General features: G+C 47.4%; 1 protein-coding gene across 4 annotated transcripts in view; it reads left to right on the forward strand.

Moving 5' to 3' along the window:
- The window catches only part of NF1 (neurofibromin 1), a 259226-nt gene that overhangs the window by 19445 nt on the left and 219277 nt on the right, over nucleotides 1–20504 (forward strand). For all 4 annotated transcript variants that reach the window (XM_040424878.1, XM_040424880.1, XM_040424879.1 and 1 more), the window contains exons 2-3: nucleotides 7980–8123; nucleotides 9503–9586. In XM_040424878.1, the coding sequence (XP_040280812.1) occupies nucleotides 7980–8123; nucleotides 9503–9586 (228 nt within the window). The remainder of the gene's footprint in view (nucleotides 1–7979; nucleotides 8124–9502; nucleotides 9587–20504) is intronic.

A 20504-nucleotide genomic window follows, 5' to 3' on the forward strand; every position in this document is an offset into this window, starting at 1 on the left:
ACTCCCAGTATGCCTGGACAGCCTTTGGCTGTGCAGGCATGCTGGGAGTTGTAGTTTTGCAACAGCTGGAGGCACACTGGTTGGGAAACACTGCAATAGAGGCATTGTTACCTCCAGAAGTACTGGGGCCTTCCCCTTCCTGATTTTGAAAAATAAGGGCCTTCATCACCACCTCTCGAAACGGAAAGAATGCACCTGTCTGGCCTGCATATCTAAATAACGCATACGAGTTATACATTGCCGTCTGTATAATGTGCACAGGCAAATTTTTGTACCACACCGTCGTTTTCCGCATGGCGCTTTATGGCTTCAGAACCTGATCTGAAAGATCAACCCCTCCCATGTGCCTGTTGTAATCAAGGATGCAGTCTGGTTTAGGGGTAGTGATACCTCGTACTAGGGCAGTGGAACAGTGGTCAGTACCAGGACGTCTCGCTTATCCTTGTACTTAAAGGGGTTGTCCCACAAAAAATATTCTAAAGTTTTCAAACCACCACCTGGAGCTGAATACTTTTGTAATCGCATGTAATAAAATTTTTTAGTATAGCCATAGTTATACTATAAAATGTATCTGTGTAGCGCCACCTGCTGTTTGTTTTTTTTTTACTTATTTCTTTGACCTGCTCACTGAGATGGCCGCACATGGGGTTGCATGTTCCAATCCCCAGAATGGTACAAATAATCTGCACCTACATAAAACAAGCTCTGACACCTCCTTTGATGGAAAAATAAAAAAAGACAAGGTTTTTCATTTTTAAGCTATAAACAACAATGTAGGAATGGCCATTTTCACCCTACTAATAGAGCGGCAGTGGGGAGGCGGCCCCGGCTCTGTGGGGAGGCGGACCCAGCGCCTCTGGTGGCGGAGACCGCAGGAGAGCACATAGGCTGATGCTTTATTCTATAGTGTGCAAGCATGATTGCGGGGTGGCTGTATCTATGGAAACGAGCAGCATATAATGTGATGGGAAAAATGAATCCAACTAGCAAAGGAAGCAATATGGACAATCACAATACATTAGGAGGTGCCTTGTATTAACCTTCTCTACTTAATAAATGCTATTTGCTTTAGTGAGACAAGCCCTTTAAAGGGAACCTCCAAAACGCACATAAAACCGACATCATTACCTTACAGTAGCCCGCAGTGTGTTCACAATGATGTTTTTCATCGGTTGCTGCATACTGTAAAACAAAACGCAGTTTTAATCACCCTTCTCGCTATCGTCAGAGTCAGCTTGAAGTCAAGGAGGCAACGGCCTCCTTGCTTCAAGTAAAAATAAGCCCGCCCCTTACCAGTCCTCTTCACTTTGATTGGCATCCTGCCTAGAGGCTGGGATTGCGTAAGTGAGAACAAAGCTGCTGGCTGACTGTGGGAGCCCGGATCGCGCAGTCACATGGAGCGCACCAAGCATGCACGAGACTTGCGCAATCCCAGCCTTTAGGCAGGATGCCAATCAAAGTGAAGAGGACGTGTAAGGGGTGGGCTTATTTTTGCTTGAAGCAAGGAGGCCGTTGCCTCCTTGACTTCAAGCTGACTCTGAAGATAGCGAGAAGGGTGATCAAAAATTAGCTTTTTTACAGTATGCAGCCATCGATGGAAGAATGAAAAACATCATTGTGAACTCACTGCGGGCTACTGTAAGGTAATGATGTCGGTTTTATGTGCGTTTTGGAGGTGACAGGTTCCCTTTAAGGAAGGTGAGGTGGAAAAAGTAAAAATGTACAAAATTGGCCTGGTCCTGGTTGACGAGTTCAATGCTCCCCTCTTTCACCTTGATTCTGTATTTCGAGGGTTTTGTAATTTGTAGTAGATCATTGTGTACTGATGGCGCGGCGGTAAGTGAAGTACCTGCAGTAAGCCTCCTGCCGAGCATTGCCTTTAGCAGTCAGAAACTAACAGCGAACCGAGGGTGTGAGACGATGAGATCGGGTCAGCACCATGCGGCAGTCGCCAAACAGTCGACACTTTGTTTGAATCGGCCATGAAAGCATTCTTCCGCGGTCACACACCAATTGGCTTTCCATTCACTAAGACTGAGGCTGTAGATTGAACTGAAATGTTTCTTTGTTGCAATGAACTTGACATGGACTTTTGGAGAACAGAAAAAACACAAGCGGACTATACGAGGTGGTGCATTAAAGGGAACCTGTCGTATTGAACGTATAGTCCGGTGTGGAGATACTTTTTAGATGCATAACCAGCTTTGGAAAAAAAAAGTGTGTATTCTGTTAAAATTGGTTTTTGAGCAAGGATGTGTCAGATTTGCATTGTGCAATATTAGAGTCCAAATTAGCAGAAAGGAAAGGGTAGTTCCAAATATATGGCGCTCTAGCGTCATGGCCGTTAGTTGTACCAACTGATCTGAATAGGTACCGGTGCCCCCCATTGATTTATAATGGCTTCTTTTGGAGCGCGTGAGGGCCGGATAAGATGCGGGTGCGTCGCTGGAAAATGTGCAATTTTTCCGCGCGAGTGCAAAGTGTTTTAATGCGTTTTTCACGCGCGTGAGAAAAATCCGTATGTTTGGTACCCGAACCTGGACTTCTTCAGGTTTGTGTTAGGTGTTGTGTAGATTTTATTATTTTCCCTTTATAACATGGTTATAAGGGAAAATAATAACATTCTTAATACAGAATGCTTAGTAAAATAGGGCTGGAGGGGTTAAAAAAATTAAATAATTTAACTCGCTTCATCCACTTGTTCGCGCAGCCAGGCTTCTCTTCGGTCTTCTTCTTTGATGATCTGTGAGGAAAAGGACTTGTGGTGACGCCACTGCGCTCATCACATGGTCCATCACATGATAGCCACCACAGTGATGGATCATGTGACGGACCATGTGATGAGCGCAGTGATGTCACCACAGGTCCTTCTCCTCACAGATTATCAAAGAAGAAGGAAGAGGAGAAGCCGGGCTGCGCTAACAAGTGGATGAGGTGAGTTAAATTATTTTTAAAAAAATGTAACCCCTCCATCTCTAATTTACTAAGCATTCTGTGTTAAGAATGCTATTATTTTCCCTTATAACCATGTTATAAGGGAAAATAATGATCAGGTCTCCATCCCAATCATCTCCTAGCAACCATGCGTGAAAATCGCACCGCATCCACACTTGCTTGCGGATGCTTGTGATTTTCACGCAGCCACATTCACTTCTATGGGGCCTGCGTTGTGTGAAAAACGCACAAAATAGAGCATGCTGCAATTTTCACGCAACGCACAAGTAATGCATGAAAATCACCGCTCATGTGCACAGCCCCATAGAAATGAATGGGTTCGGATTCAGTGCGGGTGCAATGTGTTCACCTCACGCATTGCACCCGCGCAGAGATCTCGCCCGTGTGAAAGAGGCCTTAGGGTACTTTCACACTAGCGTTTTTCTTTTCCGGCACTGAGTTCCCTCCTAGGGGCTCTATACCGGAAAAGAACAGATCAGTTTAATCCCCATGCATTCTGAATGGAGAGCAATCCGTTCAGTCTGACTTTTCAGGACAGAGATACTGTAATACCGCAGCATGCTACGGTTTTATCTCCGGCCCGAAAAAACGGAAAACTTGCCTGAATGCCAGATCCAGCATTTTTTCCCATAGGAATGTATTAGTGCCGGATCCGGCATTCAAAATACCGCAATGCCGGATGCGCAGACTAGTAAAAATGTGAAAAAAAAAAATAGAAACTGATCCCTTTGTCCGCATGACAAATGGACAGATGGATCCGTTCTTGCAATGCATTTGTGAGACGGATTAGTCTACAAATGCTGTCCGTTTTCATGCAGATTGCCGGATCAGTCAGGCAGTTCCAGCTAGGGAAGGAACTGCTTGCCGGCTCACTCTGCCACTAGTGTGAAAGTAGCCTTATCTTGATGGCTGGGGCTTATCTTGATGATTGGGGCTGCGTTATTCTTTCCAATCAAGAATACAAACTTTGACAAAGGCTTTAAATAAAGGGTGTCTGTTTGCTTCTTTTTTTGTTTTTTTTGCGGTCTGTATGTGGAACTAGTCACTTCGATGGGGCCACAAATTCTGTCTCTGCAGAAAAATAGAATATGTCCTATTATTGTCCACATTACCCAAGGATAGGACTGTTCTATTAAGGGCCGGCCATACCATAAAATGCGGAATTCACATGGCCAGTATCCGTGTTTTGCGGATCTGCAATTTGCAGACTGCACAACACCCAATGGTCATGTGTATGAGCCCTAAATGAGAATGTACTAAATTGTAAGAACTCGCCATGTGAGCAGTCAGTAATAACGTCACATCCACCATGAATGTACATTAAATTGTTATGTTAAAGGGGAATGTCTCCTCCATTTCATTTAAAGGAACCTAAAGGAAGTTCTGCAGGCCGGGCTAATCATCCTATGCATATGGGGAACTCTGACTGGGAAAGAACGGTCCTTTGTTCCCATGAGGATAAACTGATGGCATTGGAGTTGGTAGCGTCTTATTCCCCGACACATGGCTACTCTGCTGAATGTTTCTAAAGCTTATGGCCACCTTTAGTTTCATTAAAGGGGTTTTCCGAGTGTTTAATACTGATGACCGATCCTCAGGATTGGTCCTCACTATCATATTGGTGGGGGTACCACTCTCGGCACAGACCCCCCCCCCCCCATCGGTCACTCTTTGAAGAGACCGCTGTTTCTTCCTACTTATTGTTCACATGGTCAAGCACAGCCGCAATCTAGTGGACGGTGGTGTGCTTGGTAAGGCGGTGATGCTCACTGGAGCACCATGGCCTCTTGAAATAGCGGATTGGTGGACCCTCACCGTTCAGACACTGACCTTTTCTGATGATCTAAAAGCCGTTTTAAAGCGGCCCGTCGATTCAAGAAAACAATTGGGAAACGAACAGAACACTTACATGGTGCCTTCATATTTCTGTTCAGTGGCAGATCCGCCAGATCTCGGGCTCCTCTTATCCAAGACAGCTTGTCTAGTGCATTTGGTATTGTGGGGCACTTCTTGCTACCCTAGCAGTGTGCATTAGGGACTCTGAGAACTGGTACAGCCATCTTGGATAACAGAACAGAAGCCTGGGATTCAGCAGATCTGCAGCTGAAAAAAGCAAAAGGAGGGCACCAGACATGTGTTCTGTTCATTCCCAGTTAATGTGATTTTTATATATTTTTTTCCCCTTGGACCACAGGGTTGCTTTAGTTACAAGTCTGTAGAAGAGAGGATCGAGGATTACTAATCTTGTGTGAAGTTGACCAGTAGTCTTAAGGCCCCTTTACACGCGTAGATAATCGTTTAGAAATTAGTAAAATCGTGCAAAAGTGATCAATTATCAAGCAGAGTAAGTGCTCATATGCTGTCCGTAAAAATGTGGATCCTTTTTTATTGCGGATTAGATGCTGTCCCATTCACTTCTATGGGGCCTTTTCTTCCATTGCACGGCTCAGCAAAACAAATTAAACATGTCCTATACTTGTCAGTGAAAATCAGGACATGGCCCCATTAAAGTCAGCAAAAAAACGGAATGCAATCCGTTTTTTTGCAGACATGTACTGTCTGCAAAAAAACGGATCCGCATTTTTGTGGGCAGCATACGGTCATCTGAATGAGCCCTAAGGCTTAGTAGGAAGACTGCCAGAGATGTCTGGGTCCGGCACTAGGGTTGTTTCGATACCAAAATTTTGATTTGGTTTCCATACCATAAAAAAAGTATTGTGATACTCGATACCATTCGATAGCACGCGGAAAAAATAAAACACCAAAAAGCTGTGTGCATTCCACATTTTATGTAACGTCCGGCCCATAATAGAACAGTCTGATCCTATTTTTTGGGAGGACAAGGTGACAAAAAAAATGGCGAATTACGGCGCTCACCGCATAGGAAATTTTTTCAATAATTTTAATAGTTTGGACTTTTTTCGATATGTCATATGTTTATTTATTTATTGTTTATATATTTTATATGTAAAATCGGGAAAGGGGGTGATTTATACTTAATATTTTTTTAAATTTAATAACTATTTCCCTCCTTAGGGGCCAGAACCTGGGATCTTTTAATCCCTTGTCCTATTCACCCTGATAGAGCTTTATTAGGGTGAATAGGACTTCACACACTCCCTGCTGCCCTGTGCATAGTACACACAGCACCAGGGAGGTTACCATGGCAGCCAGGCTTCAGTAGCGTCCTGGCTGCCATGGTAACCGATCGGAGCTTCGGGATTACACTGAGGCTCCGATCAGAAGCTGCCACTGCCACCAATGAGGAGCAGGGGAGGGGACCCTGTGGCCACTGCCACCAATGATTTTAATACAGAGGGGGAGGGCGCACTGCGCCACCAATGATAATATAATTAACATTTAATACAGGAGGCGGGTGCGGCACCTGAGGGGTTAACTGCCGCTAATCGCAGCTCCCCGCCAGCACCCGCCTCCTGGATTTGTATTAAACATTTACTTTCATTGGTGGCGCAGTGCGCCCGCCCCTCTCTCCTCATTGGTGGCAGCGGCACAGGGGGGAGGGAGAGACTGCTTCCTTCTCCCCTGTGCTGCTGAGGAGAACACGAAGCGCGCTGAGAGCAGCGTGCTCCATGTTCTCTGATACTAGGCTGCGCAATAGCGAAGCCTAGTATCGAAAAAGGCAAATCCTGGTATCGAGGTCGATACCAGGCAAAAGTATTGAAAATTCGTTAGCTGAAACAACCCTATCTGGCACTGCCGCAAGCTACCTGACACCCACCGACCCCATTCACTATAATGGGGACCAGTGGAGAGCCGGCTGATTCTCTGCATATTTGCCAGGTTGCGGCCAGATCTCATTTATAGTGATCGAGGCTGGGCGGAATTCTGGCAGTGACGGATACGGCAGGCTGTTCACGGGCAAAATGGAATCATAGAATTATCAAACAAGAAGCAATAATTTTTTAGTTTTTCATACTTATGGTCACTGATGTAGGCTGCGGGCTGCGCGTTGATTGGTTGCCAGATTTAGACCTCTGATGGATGCGCTGAAGTTATGTAGAGGCAAGCACCTGTACGTAATTTCACCGTATCCACTACCAGCGCCAGGAGTTTAGACTGTCGTTTAAAACTCAAATCTTAATAAATGACCCCCCCCCCCCAATACTTTGGCAAATGGGAATGGCTATAGGCAGTTGAGACTCTATTCAAGTCTTTCTAGGAGTAATAATAGATGGACTGCACAATGAAGACTAAGGAAACATGCTCCAGATTTGTGGTTTTATGAGATACATAATTTATTTAAGTGTGTCAGGAGTGGTGACAGGTCCTCTGTTATGTCTCTTCATAAGGGTCCATTCACACATCCGCAAAATGGGTCCGCATCCATTCTGCACATTGTTAGGAGGCTAAGTCTCCATCGGGGGCCATCTTACGGACAGGACCTGTATGTGAACAGCACAGAAGATTTACCTAAAAAGGGGATACGGCAACAAGTATATATTAGCACGTGCCATATACTGTAGTTATCTTACCTACACATTGGTCCCAAGTAGTCAGAAAGTGGCCAACCCCTTTGAAGGGGTTGGCCCATCATAGACAATGGGGGGCATATAGTTTGGATATGCCCCCATTGTCTGATAGGTGTGTGTCCTACACCGAGAATGGAGCAGGAGCAGGGAAAGTAGTGGAGGGCGCACTGCGCATGTGCAGCCGCCTTCCATTCATTTTATGGGGCCGCCGAAAATAAGATAGTAATGTCATCTCTAGCATTGCTGTGAGGTGCCCTGATGACTCCAGGTAAGTCACCTACATACAGGCAGGTACTTTTACAAAGTTTTATTTCTGCCAAACAGCACTGCTGAGAGCTTTACTGGAGACATCACTGTCAGCGCGTTTCGGTGCAATGTGACCTGCAGCGCCATGCCATTCGTTTCATATGCCAAAAGTTGCTGACAGGTTCCCTTTAGTAATTTGAGAGGGCTGAGCCTGGAGCTTTCAGTTGGGAACATATCCTAGTCCGAAGGCTTCTATATGTGTTCATTGTTTCTTCTTCTCTTCCGCAGCTTCCAATTAAAGCCGGGCAGCAGAATACACACACCAAAGTCAGCATGGAGCACAACAAGGAGTGTCTCATAAACATTTCCAAGTACAAATTCTCCCTGGTCATAAGTGGACTTACACACATCCTCAAGAACGTGAACATCATGGTAAGATTAAAACCTCTGTCTGCATAATGAGGTTCTGTGTAGCGGGCTATGCTGTGTTGTTGGGGTATGCTAAATATTAAAGGGGTTTTCAGACTTTTTCATACTGATCACCTATTCTCAGGATAAGTCATTAGTATCTGATTGGTGGGGGTCCGACAGCTGGGGCCCCCACTGATCAGCAGTTTTAGGGAGGCAGCAGCGCTCCTGTGAGTGCCTTGGCCTTCCTGCAGCTCACCCCAGGCCAGTGATGTCACATTCATTGGTCATGTGACCTAGGCACAGCTGCTATACAATGTACCACACTGTGCTTGCTAAGCTGTGAGGAGGCGGCATCTCTCACAGAAGTGCCGTGAGCTCCTCAAACCACTGATCGTGGGGGGTAGCAGGTGTCGGACGCCTACCAATCAGATACTGATGACCTATTCTGCAGATACGTCGTCAGTATGAAAGTCTGCAAACCCTTTTAAGGCTAAAGCAGGCCATACATTCAGTAGCTGCTGTGAGCATACACATTCATTTCAGCCAAGCTAGTTTGTGTATTCAGTGGGAAGAGAGGAAAAGGCGCTGTTGGGCAGCTCAGGTGGCGGCTTATCTCCCAAAAGGATCAGGCGAAAACATTCACTTCGCCTGATTCTTCTGTCCGTCGTCATCGTCTGTCGGGGAGGACTCGGGAACTCCCCATAGACACTAGACTGTCGTCCAATCCGCTTACAATACACTAGTGTGTATGAAGTCCTAAAGACTATACAGGCTTCTAGTTCATATCTATCTATCTATCTAAGCAGTCGCAAACTGTATGTTTTGTGACCTTTTAAAAGCAACTTTTGAGAAAAAAGTCACATGGGCCTCTTTTTTTTAAATTTATTTTTATTTAATTTTTTTATGCCGTCCTCACCACTTTTCCAAAAGGGGGCATGAAAAGGGCGCGTGGCCAATACCCGAGACAAATTTATCTTCATTTACATTGTTTTTTTGGTGCAAATGAAGCCAGAAATCTACGGCGGGTCTTTATAAATCTCCCCCTTTGTACCTAGGCCCAGCTATGCACACTTTTCTGCAGTTTTCTAAAAAAAAGACAAAAAAAGCAAACCATTTTTCCAGTAATGTTGCATCTGCATGATTCAAACTGCCATATTAAAAAGTGTCTATTATGTGGGTGCGACACACGTACAGTTGTTAGTATACAGTGAGGCACATATGTTATTTATTCGCTCCTTCCTTATTTTTCTGTATTGGTTGCTGCATGATGACCGTTTTGTCCCTGTAGTCCAGTCAATGTAAACACTGAAAAATACATTTTTTTCGTTATATATTTATAGCGTAATAGAAATATTAATATGGCTGTCTGTAAAATCTGTCTTAATGTGTGTTTCCTACAGAAGATATACGGAGAAGCTGCTGAAAAGAATTTATACTTGTCTCAGCTGATTATATTGGATACACTGGAAAAATGTCTTGCTGGGGTGAGTATGATAAAGTCCGAAGGTTTAGCATGTCAGGCTCGTTGCGGTGTGACATGTCTGTTGTAGTAACTGCGTGTATTCCCCATGTAAAAATTCTGGAGCATCTAATCTTATGACGCTTTGTTGTGCTATTCCTTTATTATTCCTACTAGAAATTATAAATTCTATACTAGCAGTATGCAGGGCTGGGACAAGGCCATTTGGTGCCCAGGGCGAAGATGGCAAACTGCGCCCCCCCCCCCCCCCCCCGTTTTTAAGAAAGAATCAATGTTGTTTCAAAACAAGAATATACTTAAAGCAATAGAACAAAGGACTGTGGGACTTTGAAAGTCACAGACACTATAAAGTTCCCCCCCATCATCATGTGCCAGTATAAAGTCCCCCCAATCATCATGTGCCAGTTTTGTAATAAGCCCCCCCAATGTGCCAGTAACACTATTGTAAAAAAAAACAAAAAAAAAACACTTATACTTACCTAAGTGTCAGCGATGCGATGCAGCCTCTTCCTGTGTCCCACGCTGTAATGTAAGGCTCAGGCGGCACGATGACGTCATTGCGCCGGCCTCTGATAGGCTGCCGGCCTAGTGCCTGCAGCCAGGGGCGTACATAAAAATCACTGGGCCCCATAGCAGGAATCTAAATTGGGCCCCCATTCCCCTTTTATAGCCCCTCCCTTTGTTCCATGAACTATTCTTGCTGCTGCGTTTTATAATTTATGCCATCAGGGCCGGAATGGGATTACAAAACAGCCCTGGCACACAAAAGAGGTATAATAGATGCAGATGTATATTATATACAGCAGTGTACAGTTATGTGAGGTACGCGGTATAATAGATGCAGTGTGTACAGGTATATAGTATATTCCCTAGTGTTCTGATATGTGAGGTACAGGGTATAATAGATGCAGTGTGTACAGGTATATAGTATATACAGCAGTGTACTGATATGTGAGGTACGGGGTATAATATATGCAGTGTATACAGTATATACAGTAGTGTAATATGTGAGGTACGAGGTATAATAGATGCAGTGTGTACAGGTATATAGTAAATACAGCAGTGTATTGACACCTCGTACCTCACATATCAGTACACTGCTGTATATACTATATATCTGTACACACTGCATCTATTATACCTCGTACCTCACATATATAGTATATACAGAAGTGTACTGATATCTGTACACACAGCATCTATTATACCTCATACCTCACATATCAGTGCACTGCGGTATATACTATATATCTGTACATATTGCATGTATAATACTGTGTAATATATGCAGTGTGTGTGCATGTATGTGTGTGTATATATATATATATATATATATATATATATATATATATATATATATATATATATATACAGAGCAGTGTATTGATGTGACACATAGAAGGTATAATACTGTAGATGCAGTGTTTATAGAAATATGTGGTCAGTTATGCATTATAGTCACTGTGAGGTACATGAGGTAGTGGTAACTGTCTGAAGTAGTATACATGAGTGAGCAATGAGTAAAAACAGGGCATGGAGGGGGGGGGGGGGGGTAAATGATGAAAAGTGGAGGACCTCCTCTTACCTCTCCATTCCAGTCTGTATGGATCAATACAGAGCTGCTTGTGAACTTTTAATACTTGCTGTTAGGGGTTGAAGGACCTGTGATGATGTCATCACAGGTCCTGGCAGATGTACCTTTGAAACCTAGGAACTACACCATTTTTGGTGCAGTTCCTTTGCTAGATTCTGCAGGACCTGTGATGTTGAAGATGATGTCATCACAGGTCCTGGCAGATGCACTGTTCTAACCTGGGAACTACACTTTACACTGTGCAGTTCCCTTACAGGACCTGTGATGACATCATCAAAGGTCCTTTAGCTTTAGAAAGGTAAACAGGAGTAATTAGGGGGCGGGGCCTCTCCTCCACTTTGGTGCCTGCCTCCAGCCTATCAGAGCAAAGGGAAGGGACACGCCTCTCCCTTCCCTGCACCTCCGCTGGCACAGACAGTTTACAATGGAGATGAGCGCAATGGAAGCGCTCATCTCCCTGTGCCGGCGGCGGCTGCTCACTTGGGGGGGGGGGGGTCATTTTAGTTGGGGGGGGCACAGCATGATGTAGGGGGGGCCGTGGCCCCCTCTGGCCCCCCCCTGGCGACGCCACTGCTGCTGGCACTTCACCTGCGCCCCCCTCCTGTCCGCAAATGGTAGCGCCCAGGGCACCCGCTCCTTCGGCCCCTGCCTTGTACCGGCCCTGGCAGTATGCAACACTCATCTGGACCTTCATTGCAAACTACTTCATAACTTCTAGCAGAAATAATGGAGGAATGGCACAACAAAGAGTCACAAGAATAGATACTCCATAATTATTACAAGGGGGGTGGAAGGAGTTACTAAGACGTGACAGGTCCTCTGTATAATCTGCCTTTTGACATATTACATACAGAGCAATTCAGTAAAGATCATGTCAGATGTCACTAAACAGCTTTTGAGATCACTTTGGTGTTCAAGCTGTGATGGATGTCGGATTTGGTGGACACTTCATGGTGTCTGTCATTTTGTCAGAAAAAAAGTAGCACTGTATGCTGTGCTGTTGTTGTTCCATCAAATCCAAAAGCTGAAGGAATCTCCTATACAGCTGCGCCATATAAACTCAAACCACAAGCTCTGAAAAAGCAAAGCATATTGGAGAGAAATCAGCAGTATAAAATGATGGGGGTTTTCTGGGATCAAGAACGTCAGGCCAGGGAGCAGTACTGCTGGAGTGGCAGGGCATTGAATAGGTAAGGCTAGTTTCACACTAGCACTTGTACATCCAGCAGGGAACAGCCTTCCAAATCTCTCTCTGTATTCCTGCATTGCCTTCTGGCCCCATTAAATGGCGGCGAACCGGCCGTAACTAGGAAAATATGCCAAGAACCGGCTGCGCTCAGCGTTTTTTATCCGGCTGATTCTCGGCATATTTGCAGGATCTCTGCCGGTCTCCATTATAGTTAATGGGGCTGGATGGCAATGCTGTAGCTTCCAGCAATGCAGGAATACAGAGAGATCCTGCAGACTGTTCTCTGCTGGATGTTTAAGCGTTAGGGCTCATGTGCTGCCCTTTCAGTTTGCACGGGCACCATCCATGTGGCTGCCGCATACAGATGCAGAGCCATTGAACTGGAATAGGTTTGTGATCTGCCCGCACTGCAAAAAAATTGCATTATGTCAGTGTTTATATAATAGATTCCAAAGCTGTAAGGGTTACATAGCATCACAAATTAATATGCTGCTATGCGACTCCCGTCAGTGCGGGGAGGTGAGGACGGGAGCTGCCGCATACACACGCTGCGAGTCCAGTGTGTGGAACTCGCTCATCTGAAAGGGGCCTAATGGTTCTTCTATTGTTACTGTAGGTGCAATGCCCTTTCCCTTTGATCTGTTAATTCTTGATCATTGACTGCCCTTTTAGAACATCTAAAGGGAATCACATAAGTGTCATACCGTATATTGTTGCAAAGCCTTTTTTCCTGGTGTAAACAATGCTAATTATATTAAAATAAAATGCCTCCTTTCTAGTACATTTTTTGCTTGTGAATGGCATAATGTGATTAGTGGTCTGCCAAGACATATGAGGCCGGTCTATGTATAGCAGGATAAGCAGTCACCATGTGATTTAAGTCAGTGATTTAAGGAGTGCTTCCTCCGCTGGAACATATATTTGGCCGAATACAGCACATTTGTGAGTGGTTCGGAGGGAGGAAAAGTGCAATATGTTTTCTTACTGTGCGTCCTGCAGCAGCTGATCTCCTCATTGCCAGACTGTAAGGATGGCTTTTGCAGGTGTTTCCTAGTTTACTAAACCTGAACGAACTTCCCTTGGGGACACCCCTTCCGTCTGTCTGTTCAAGATCTTATCTTACATTTTCTGTACATTTCTGCCACGCTAAGTAATACAATTTTGTCTTTGTGATACTTAAAGGTGTTGTCGGAGTTAATCTCAACAAAGATCAATACAAAATGGTCTTATACGAACTCCTGCCACTGCTTGTCCACACACTGGGGATGTGCCAGTATATGGTATCTGACGGCTGCAGCCACTGTCCTCAATGGTCTATTGCTGAGAACAGTGATTAGCTACTAGAGTCGAGTAAGTGAATTACGTAATGGATTCTGTTCTCGCGTAATTCAATGCCAGCAAGTGTGTGGCCAGCTCCGAGGGCTCAGTTCTGCTGGCCATACACTTGTATTATGACAGAATGCAAAATGGAATGCCTCTAAAGGTGTTTAGTTTGGCATGCCGGCATTGAATTACGTAATGGATTTCCGTGAGTACGGAATCCCTTACGTAATTCACTTAAACCCCCGAACTCGAACCTGCCAAAAGATAGATTTGCTCAACTCAAGTGACATTCCTTTTACCTGTCAGACACTGAGATGTGCAGGTGTTTGGAACGTGACCGCTGAGTACAACGATTGGCTGCAGCGGTCATGTGCCCTCGCTGCAGTTTGTAAGCAAGCAGCAAAGTACTGGACCAACGCCGCAGTGCTGGAGAAATGGGGGAGTATAAGATCATTTCTTATTTTAGGGTGTTGCAGGGCTAGATGAGATTAAATTTTTTTGGTCAAACCCTGTAAATTTGATATAGGCCTAGTCTTATACTAGAGGATTCGCGTCGGACTCTGTAATAGTAGTCCACTTATGAAACTCCACAGACTTGCTGGATTTGACCAATACACCTCAGGGTAAAAGCACAGGGTGCAGCAGAAAGCTGGACCACTACCAATGGGAACACTTGTACTTACCTGCAGGTTTTTTACATAAAAAAAAAAAAATAAAAGCAGTTTTTATTTGCTGCTGTAGGAACATGTTTTAATGCCAACTGCAACATAATAGTGAACTTCTAGGACATGCCTGCAAAGTAGAAGGCCATGGGTTCATTACAGTATGCAATGCTGGACATTATCAGGTATGCTCATATATACTGTAGATCTGATAAAGGCCAAAAACACGGTGTGGCCACAGCCTTTTCCTGTTTTAAGGTGTTCTCCCGTCTTAGGCTTGCATGACATATCCACCGTATATGATGTAAGTGTCTAGTAGATTCGGGTCTCACCTATGGGACTTGTGTCTGTCTCCAGAACGGGGATCCTCCAACCTCCTTCCTGCAACCACTGAGAATGAAGCAGTGGCCAAGCATGTGCAGCTCTCTGTTCATTCCATGAAAGTCCCAGAGGTGGGACCCACGTCTGTCAGACATGCTGTAGCATGTTAGGGTTTTTATTTTGGGACATAAAACACAGCCAAATGTTACAAGCTAGCCAATAGGAAATACTGCAGTTTATTTATAGCGGCTTTTAAGTCAGCTTCCTAGTGTTTTATGCTCTGGGCGTGTTTTTTGGTGGCAATTTTCCAATGGATTTCTCTAGGAAAAAGAAAAAATAAGACATTATGTGACTAAATAAGGCCACTGCAAAAAACACTTGCAAAAATGCATGCTAAAATTAAGTGCAGTGTGATGTGGCAGCGCCCTCAGAGGGGTTTACCAATAATAATTACATTTCTCGCTCATATCATTGGGGGACACAGGACCGTGGGTATAGCTGTTTGCTGCCACTAGGAGGCGACACTAGGCTGAAAACTGTTAGCTTTTCCTCTGCCAGCTATACCCCCTCCAGCCTGGAGAGAGCATATCAGTTTTTAGCTAAGTGTCGTAGGAGGCAGGCTTCCTTTTTATTTTTTTATTTTTTCTCCATTTACACTTCTGGATGGGGAACAGAGTCGCATTGCCTCTCTGTTTACCCGGGGAGGCTGGCCGGTGTTGGTTGTCCCACCGCCCTGCCTCCCCCAAGATGAAAAGGTGGACCAGGGCAGCCTCACTCCCCTGCTTCCTGCCAGCGCAAGTGCCACCTGTTTTCCAAGCCCTTCCCTCACCAGTTCCCTGCCACTTCTGTTCCAGCGATCGTGGAGGTGGCCCTGCTGGTTCATAATGGAAGGGCGAAGAACACAGATGAAGGCAGGTGAGTATCTCTCTCCCACTTCCCTCGCCAGTCTCAACCGTCTGCCTGGTCCCAGACTTGGACAGCAGGCATCGCGGAGGGGGTAGCGATACCACTACTTCAGGCGGACACCATTCGCGCCGCTGCTGGTTATGCAGGGTTAAGTCTTTCACGGGCCGGCCTTAATATGAGCCTGGTGGCTCTGCTATTTAGGGTACTGGGGGCACTGTTTTTTCTCCAGCGCTTCATTCTGCCCTCACCTCCCCGCCGCTGGGTCGCCTATGGACTTATTTTTTTTTCCCCCCTAGTTATTCTGTCCTGTCGGGATCCCGATGCGCCACAGAATGCGTGTTGGATCATGGCAGGGGTGTGTGGCTAGAGGGCAGAGCGCTGCAATTGTCAGTTTTGCGCCAGTCATGCTCCTCCGTGTCCTGAGGTGGTGGTGGGGGGGGGGGGGGGGGGGGGCTAGCTTTCCTGCCGCGACAGTACCTTCCCTCCTTCCTCCAGCCGCTAACCTCTGCAGTTCTCTGTCGGGAACACAGGACCTGGGTTCACCGGACATTCTGGTAGGAATATCGCTACCCCCTCCAGCATTGAGCGCTATCAGCACACCATGTCTGACCCAATCAGTACTTCCCCTCAGGCCACCCGCAGGGCCACCTACTATGCTTGCACTACTTGCAAGGTAAAATTCCCTCGTGGACAGGCAGACTCTGGTCCTGTCTGGGCGCATGGCATGCCGAGCACAATCTGTCAGTGTGGAACCAGACTGGGCACGGGCCCTGTCCCGAGCAGTGGAGGACCTATCTAAGATATCCCAATCCACCCTTTCTCTGATGGGTCGTTTGGTTGATAAATCGCCACCTGCGCAGTCAGCACCGTCTCGGGGCGTCCACTCCAGGGGCAGGCCTCCTAACAAGGACACTATTCCTCCTCTGACACCTCAGCATCCCCTCCCGGTTCCCAATCACAGGTGTCCCCTCCTGGGAGACGCAATGTCGGAGGGGGAGATTGTGGATTCAGACTCGGACGTGGGTCCGGAACAGTCTTCCCAAATTGCATCCATAGTGGATAGCCTGGTATCTGCCGTCCGGGACACTTTCCAGGTGCAGGACCACCAGCCACCAGGGGGTGTCTTTTCTGCGCTTGAAGCATGCCCCCAAGACTTCCCCCTTGCACAATGACTTTTCTGTGGTTGTCGCCAAGGCATGGGACCAGCCAGGTTTGCGCTTTCTGGTCCCAAAGCGGCTGGACCTGCTCTATCCTTTTCCCACTGGGTGCGTGGCGAAATGGTCCTCTCCTCCGAAGGTGGATCCTCCGGTCGCTCGCCTTGCTAAAAATACAGCTATTCCAGTAGCCAACAGATCCTCTCTCCATGACCCTGTGGACCGTCGCATAGAGTCCCTCGCCAAGTCCGTCTTTAAGGCCAGTGGCTCAGCACTACGGGCCATTTTCGCTTCTGCCTGGGTGGCCAAGGCGGTCTTGGAGTGGGCCCTCCGTTTGAACCAGGACTTGGCGGCGGATCTTCCCCCAGCTGAGCTCCAATCCTTGGCCGTTCAAATCTCTCAGGCAGGGAAATATCTTTGTGAGGCGGCCCTGGACGCTGGGGCTATGGTCGCGCGCTCCTCGGCCCTCGCGGTATCTCTCCGCCGAGGAGCGATTCCTCCTCTAAGCAATCACTTGCGGGCCTTCCCTTCTCTGGCACCCATCCGGCGGCTAACATGTCTGCCAGGCCGCCCACACAGGACCAGCGGAAAAAAACCACTATTAAACCCCAACTGGGTCTTCCACATGAAGGTGCGCCCTCGCAGGTGTGGAGTCATCTCCTCCTTTTTCAGGAGACATGGCGGGTTCACATCTCGGATGCATGGACACTCGAGGTCGTAACCTCGGTTTACAAAATAAAGTTCACTTCCACCCCTCCCAACCGTTTTTTCCTCTCACAACCCCCCAGGTATCCAGTTCAGGCTGCGGTGTTCTTCCAGGCAGTTCAATCTATCCTTGCATGGGGTGTGATAACTCCGGTTCCTCTGGAGGAAAGATTTATGGGTTTTTATTCAAACCTGTTTGTGTTTGCCAAAAGAGAGCGCGCTGTCCGCCCGGTTCTAGATCTCAAGGTGGTAAACCGGTTTCTCCGTGTTCAACGTTTCTGAATGGAGTCCCTTCGCTCCGTGGTTGCTACCTTCGTTCAAGGGGAATTCCTAGCATCCATAGATATTCAGGACGCCTACTTGCACATCCCTATCGCAGCCGCCCACCAACGCTTTCTCAGTTTTGCTATTCAGTCGTGCCATTACCAGTTTGTCGCCCTGCCCTTCAGCTTGGCGCCAGCTCCGTGGGTATTCACGAAGGTACTCGCTCCAGCTCCTTGCCCTTCTGCGATCCAGGGGCATCACTCTGCTCCCCTATCTGGACGACATCCTGATAAAGGCTCCGACAGTCGCTCAGTGCGAAGGAAATCTATGGATCACCTTGGACACGCTCTCTCGCTTCGGCTGGCTGGTGAACCTGCAGAAGTCTTCCCTGCGTCCCTCCACACAGATCAGGTTCCTCGGCATATTGGATTTGAGCGCGGCGTTGGTACGCCTCCCCCCGGACAAGAGGCTGGATCTTCAGCGGTCGGTCCGTCTCCTTCTCCAGCACCGAAGCCCGTCAATTCGCAATTGTATGCGGATACTGGGTGCGATGGTAGCCTCCTTCGAGGCAGTTCAATTCGCTCAATTCCACACCCGGTAATTTCAACGTGCCATATTGTCGTCCTGGGACAAATCCCCGGATTCCCTGGATCAGTGTATCCACCTGTCTCGACAGGTACGGTCGGCACTCAGGTGGTGGATCGCATCTGGAAGTGAGTAAGTCCTTTCTCCCAGTGACATGGACAGTCATCACCACCGACGCCAGCCTTCAAGGTTGGGGCGGAGTCTTCGCCACCCGGACAGTCCAGGGCGTTTGGTTTCCATCGGAGTCCAAACTGCCAATCAACATCTTGGAGCTCCAGGCCATTTATCTGTCACTTCGGCATTGGACCCCTCTCCTGGAGGTCCATCCACTAAGGGTACAGTCTGACAATGCCATGGCTTATATCAACCACCAAGGGGGGACCCGCAGCCTTGCGGTGATGCAGGAATCAGCAAAGATCCTACAGTGGGCTGAAGCCCACGTTCCGGTGAACTCAGCGGTCTACATCCCTGGAGTGGACAATTGGACGGCAGATTTTCTCACCTGGACGACGTTGGACCCCGGGGAGGAGGTGTTCGAGGCGCTCTGTCTCCGTTGGGGCCGACCGGACGTGGACTTGATGGCGTCCAGACTCAATCACAAGATCCATTGCTTCTTCTCTCGTGCAAGAGACCCCAAGGCGTACGACGTAGACGCCCTTGTGGCGCCATGGGACGACTTTTCTCTCCTGTACCTCTTCCCACCTCTTCCTCTACTGCCTCGGATTCTGCTCAGAATCAAGATAGAGGGCATCCAGACGATCCTGATTGCCCCGGGCTGGCCTCGCCGAGCGTGGTACACCGACCTCATTCTTCTTCTAGGGGACACACCGTGGCCCCTTCTGCTCAGGGCCGATCTCTCACAGGGTCTGTCTTCCACCAGCGTTTAGATACGCTATGTTTGCCGGCGTGGCTATTGAAACCTTCCTTCTAAGGCTACATGCACACGAACGTTGTTTGTTTCCGTGTCCGTTCCGTTTTAGTTATATTTTTGCGGATAGGATCGGACCCATTAATTTCAATGGGTCCCTAAAAAACACGCACCGCACACAGTGTGCTGTCGCATCAGTATGTCCAGGATAGGTATTATTACAATGGATCCGCAAAAAAAAACGATCCGCCAAAAAAACGGATGCCATAGGGAACGTCATCCTTTTTTTTGCGGATCTGCAATTTGCAGACCGCAAAACACATACGGTCGTGTGCATGTAGCCTTAGGCGGAGAGGTTTCTCTGATACGGTCATAAGTACGATGATTATGGGCAGAAAGCACACATCGTCCAAAATCTATTACAGGACTTGGAAGTCCTTCCTGTGTTTCTGTGAGGAACGCGGTCTCCCTCCCAGACCGTTCTCCCTTCCTACTATTCTGGCATTTCTTCCATCCGGATTGGAACTTGGATTCGCGCTTAGCTCCTTGAAGGCACAGGTCTCAGCCCTGTCCATATTTTTCCAGCATTCCCTCGCTGGGTTAGGCCCAGTTAAGACATTTCTGCAGGGGGTGGCTCACACAGTTCCTACTTATTGTGCCTCATTGCATTCGCGGGACTTGAACCTGATCCTGGGCTCGCTCCAGGCCGCTCCGTTCGAGCCTTTGAGTGCGGTCTCTCTTCGCTTGCTCTCCTGGAAAAATGGCCTTTTTGGTGGCCATCACGTCTGTCAGGAGAGTTTCGGAGCTGGCATCCCTTTCTTGCAAGGAGCCCTTTCTGGTGTTTCACCAAGATAAAGTGGTGCTCCGCCCAGTGCCTTCTTTTCAGCCGAAAGTGGTGTTGGCCTTTCATGTCAACGAGGACATTGTTCTCCCCTCGTTCTGCCCGCAGCCTTCTCATCCGAGAGAGCGTGAACTCCATCGGCTTGATGTCGTGCGGGCTTTGAGGATCTACCTGTCTGTTTCTGGTTCTTTTCGACATACAGACTCTGTTTGCGTCCCTGAAGGTCCTCACAAGGGATTGGTGGCCTTCAAGGTGACGATTGCCATGTGGATTCGGTCAGCGATTGCCGAGGCATACCGCTCCCGGGACAAGGCACCTCCCCCTGGGATCACGCCCACTCTACCAGAGCGGTCAGGGTTTCTTGGGCTCACCTTCACAATGCATCTGCGTCTCAATTGTGTAAGGCTGCGACTTGGTCCTCCTTGCACACATTCACAAAATTTTACCGGGTGCATTCTCTGGCCTCGGCGGATGCTGCTCTGGGCTGCAGGGTCTTGCGAGGGAGTTGTT

Source organism: Bufo bufo, chromosome 3 (assembly GCF_905171765.1).
Source record: "Bufo bufo chromosome 3, aBufBuf1.1, whole genome shotgun sequence".
NCBI classification, from domain to species: domain Eukaryota; kingdom Metazoa; phylum Chordata; class Amphibia; order Anura; family Bufonidae; genus Bufo; species Bufo bufo.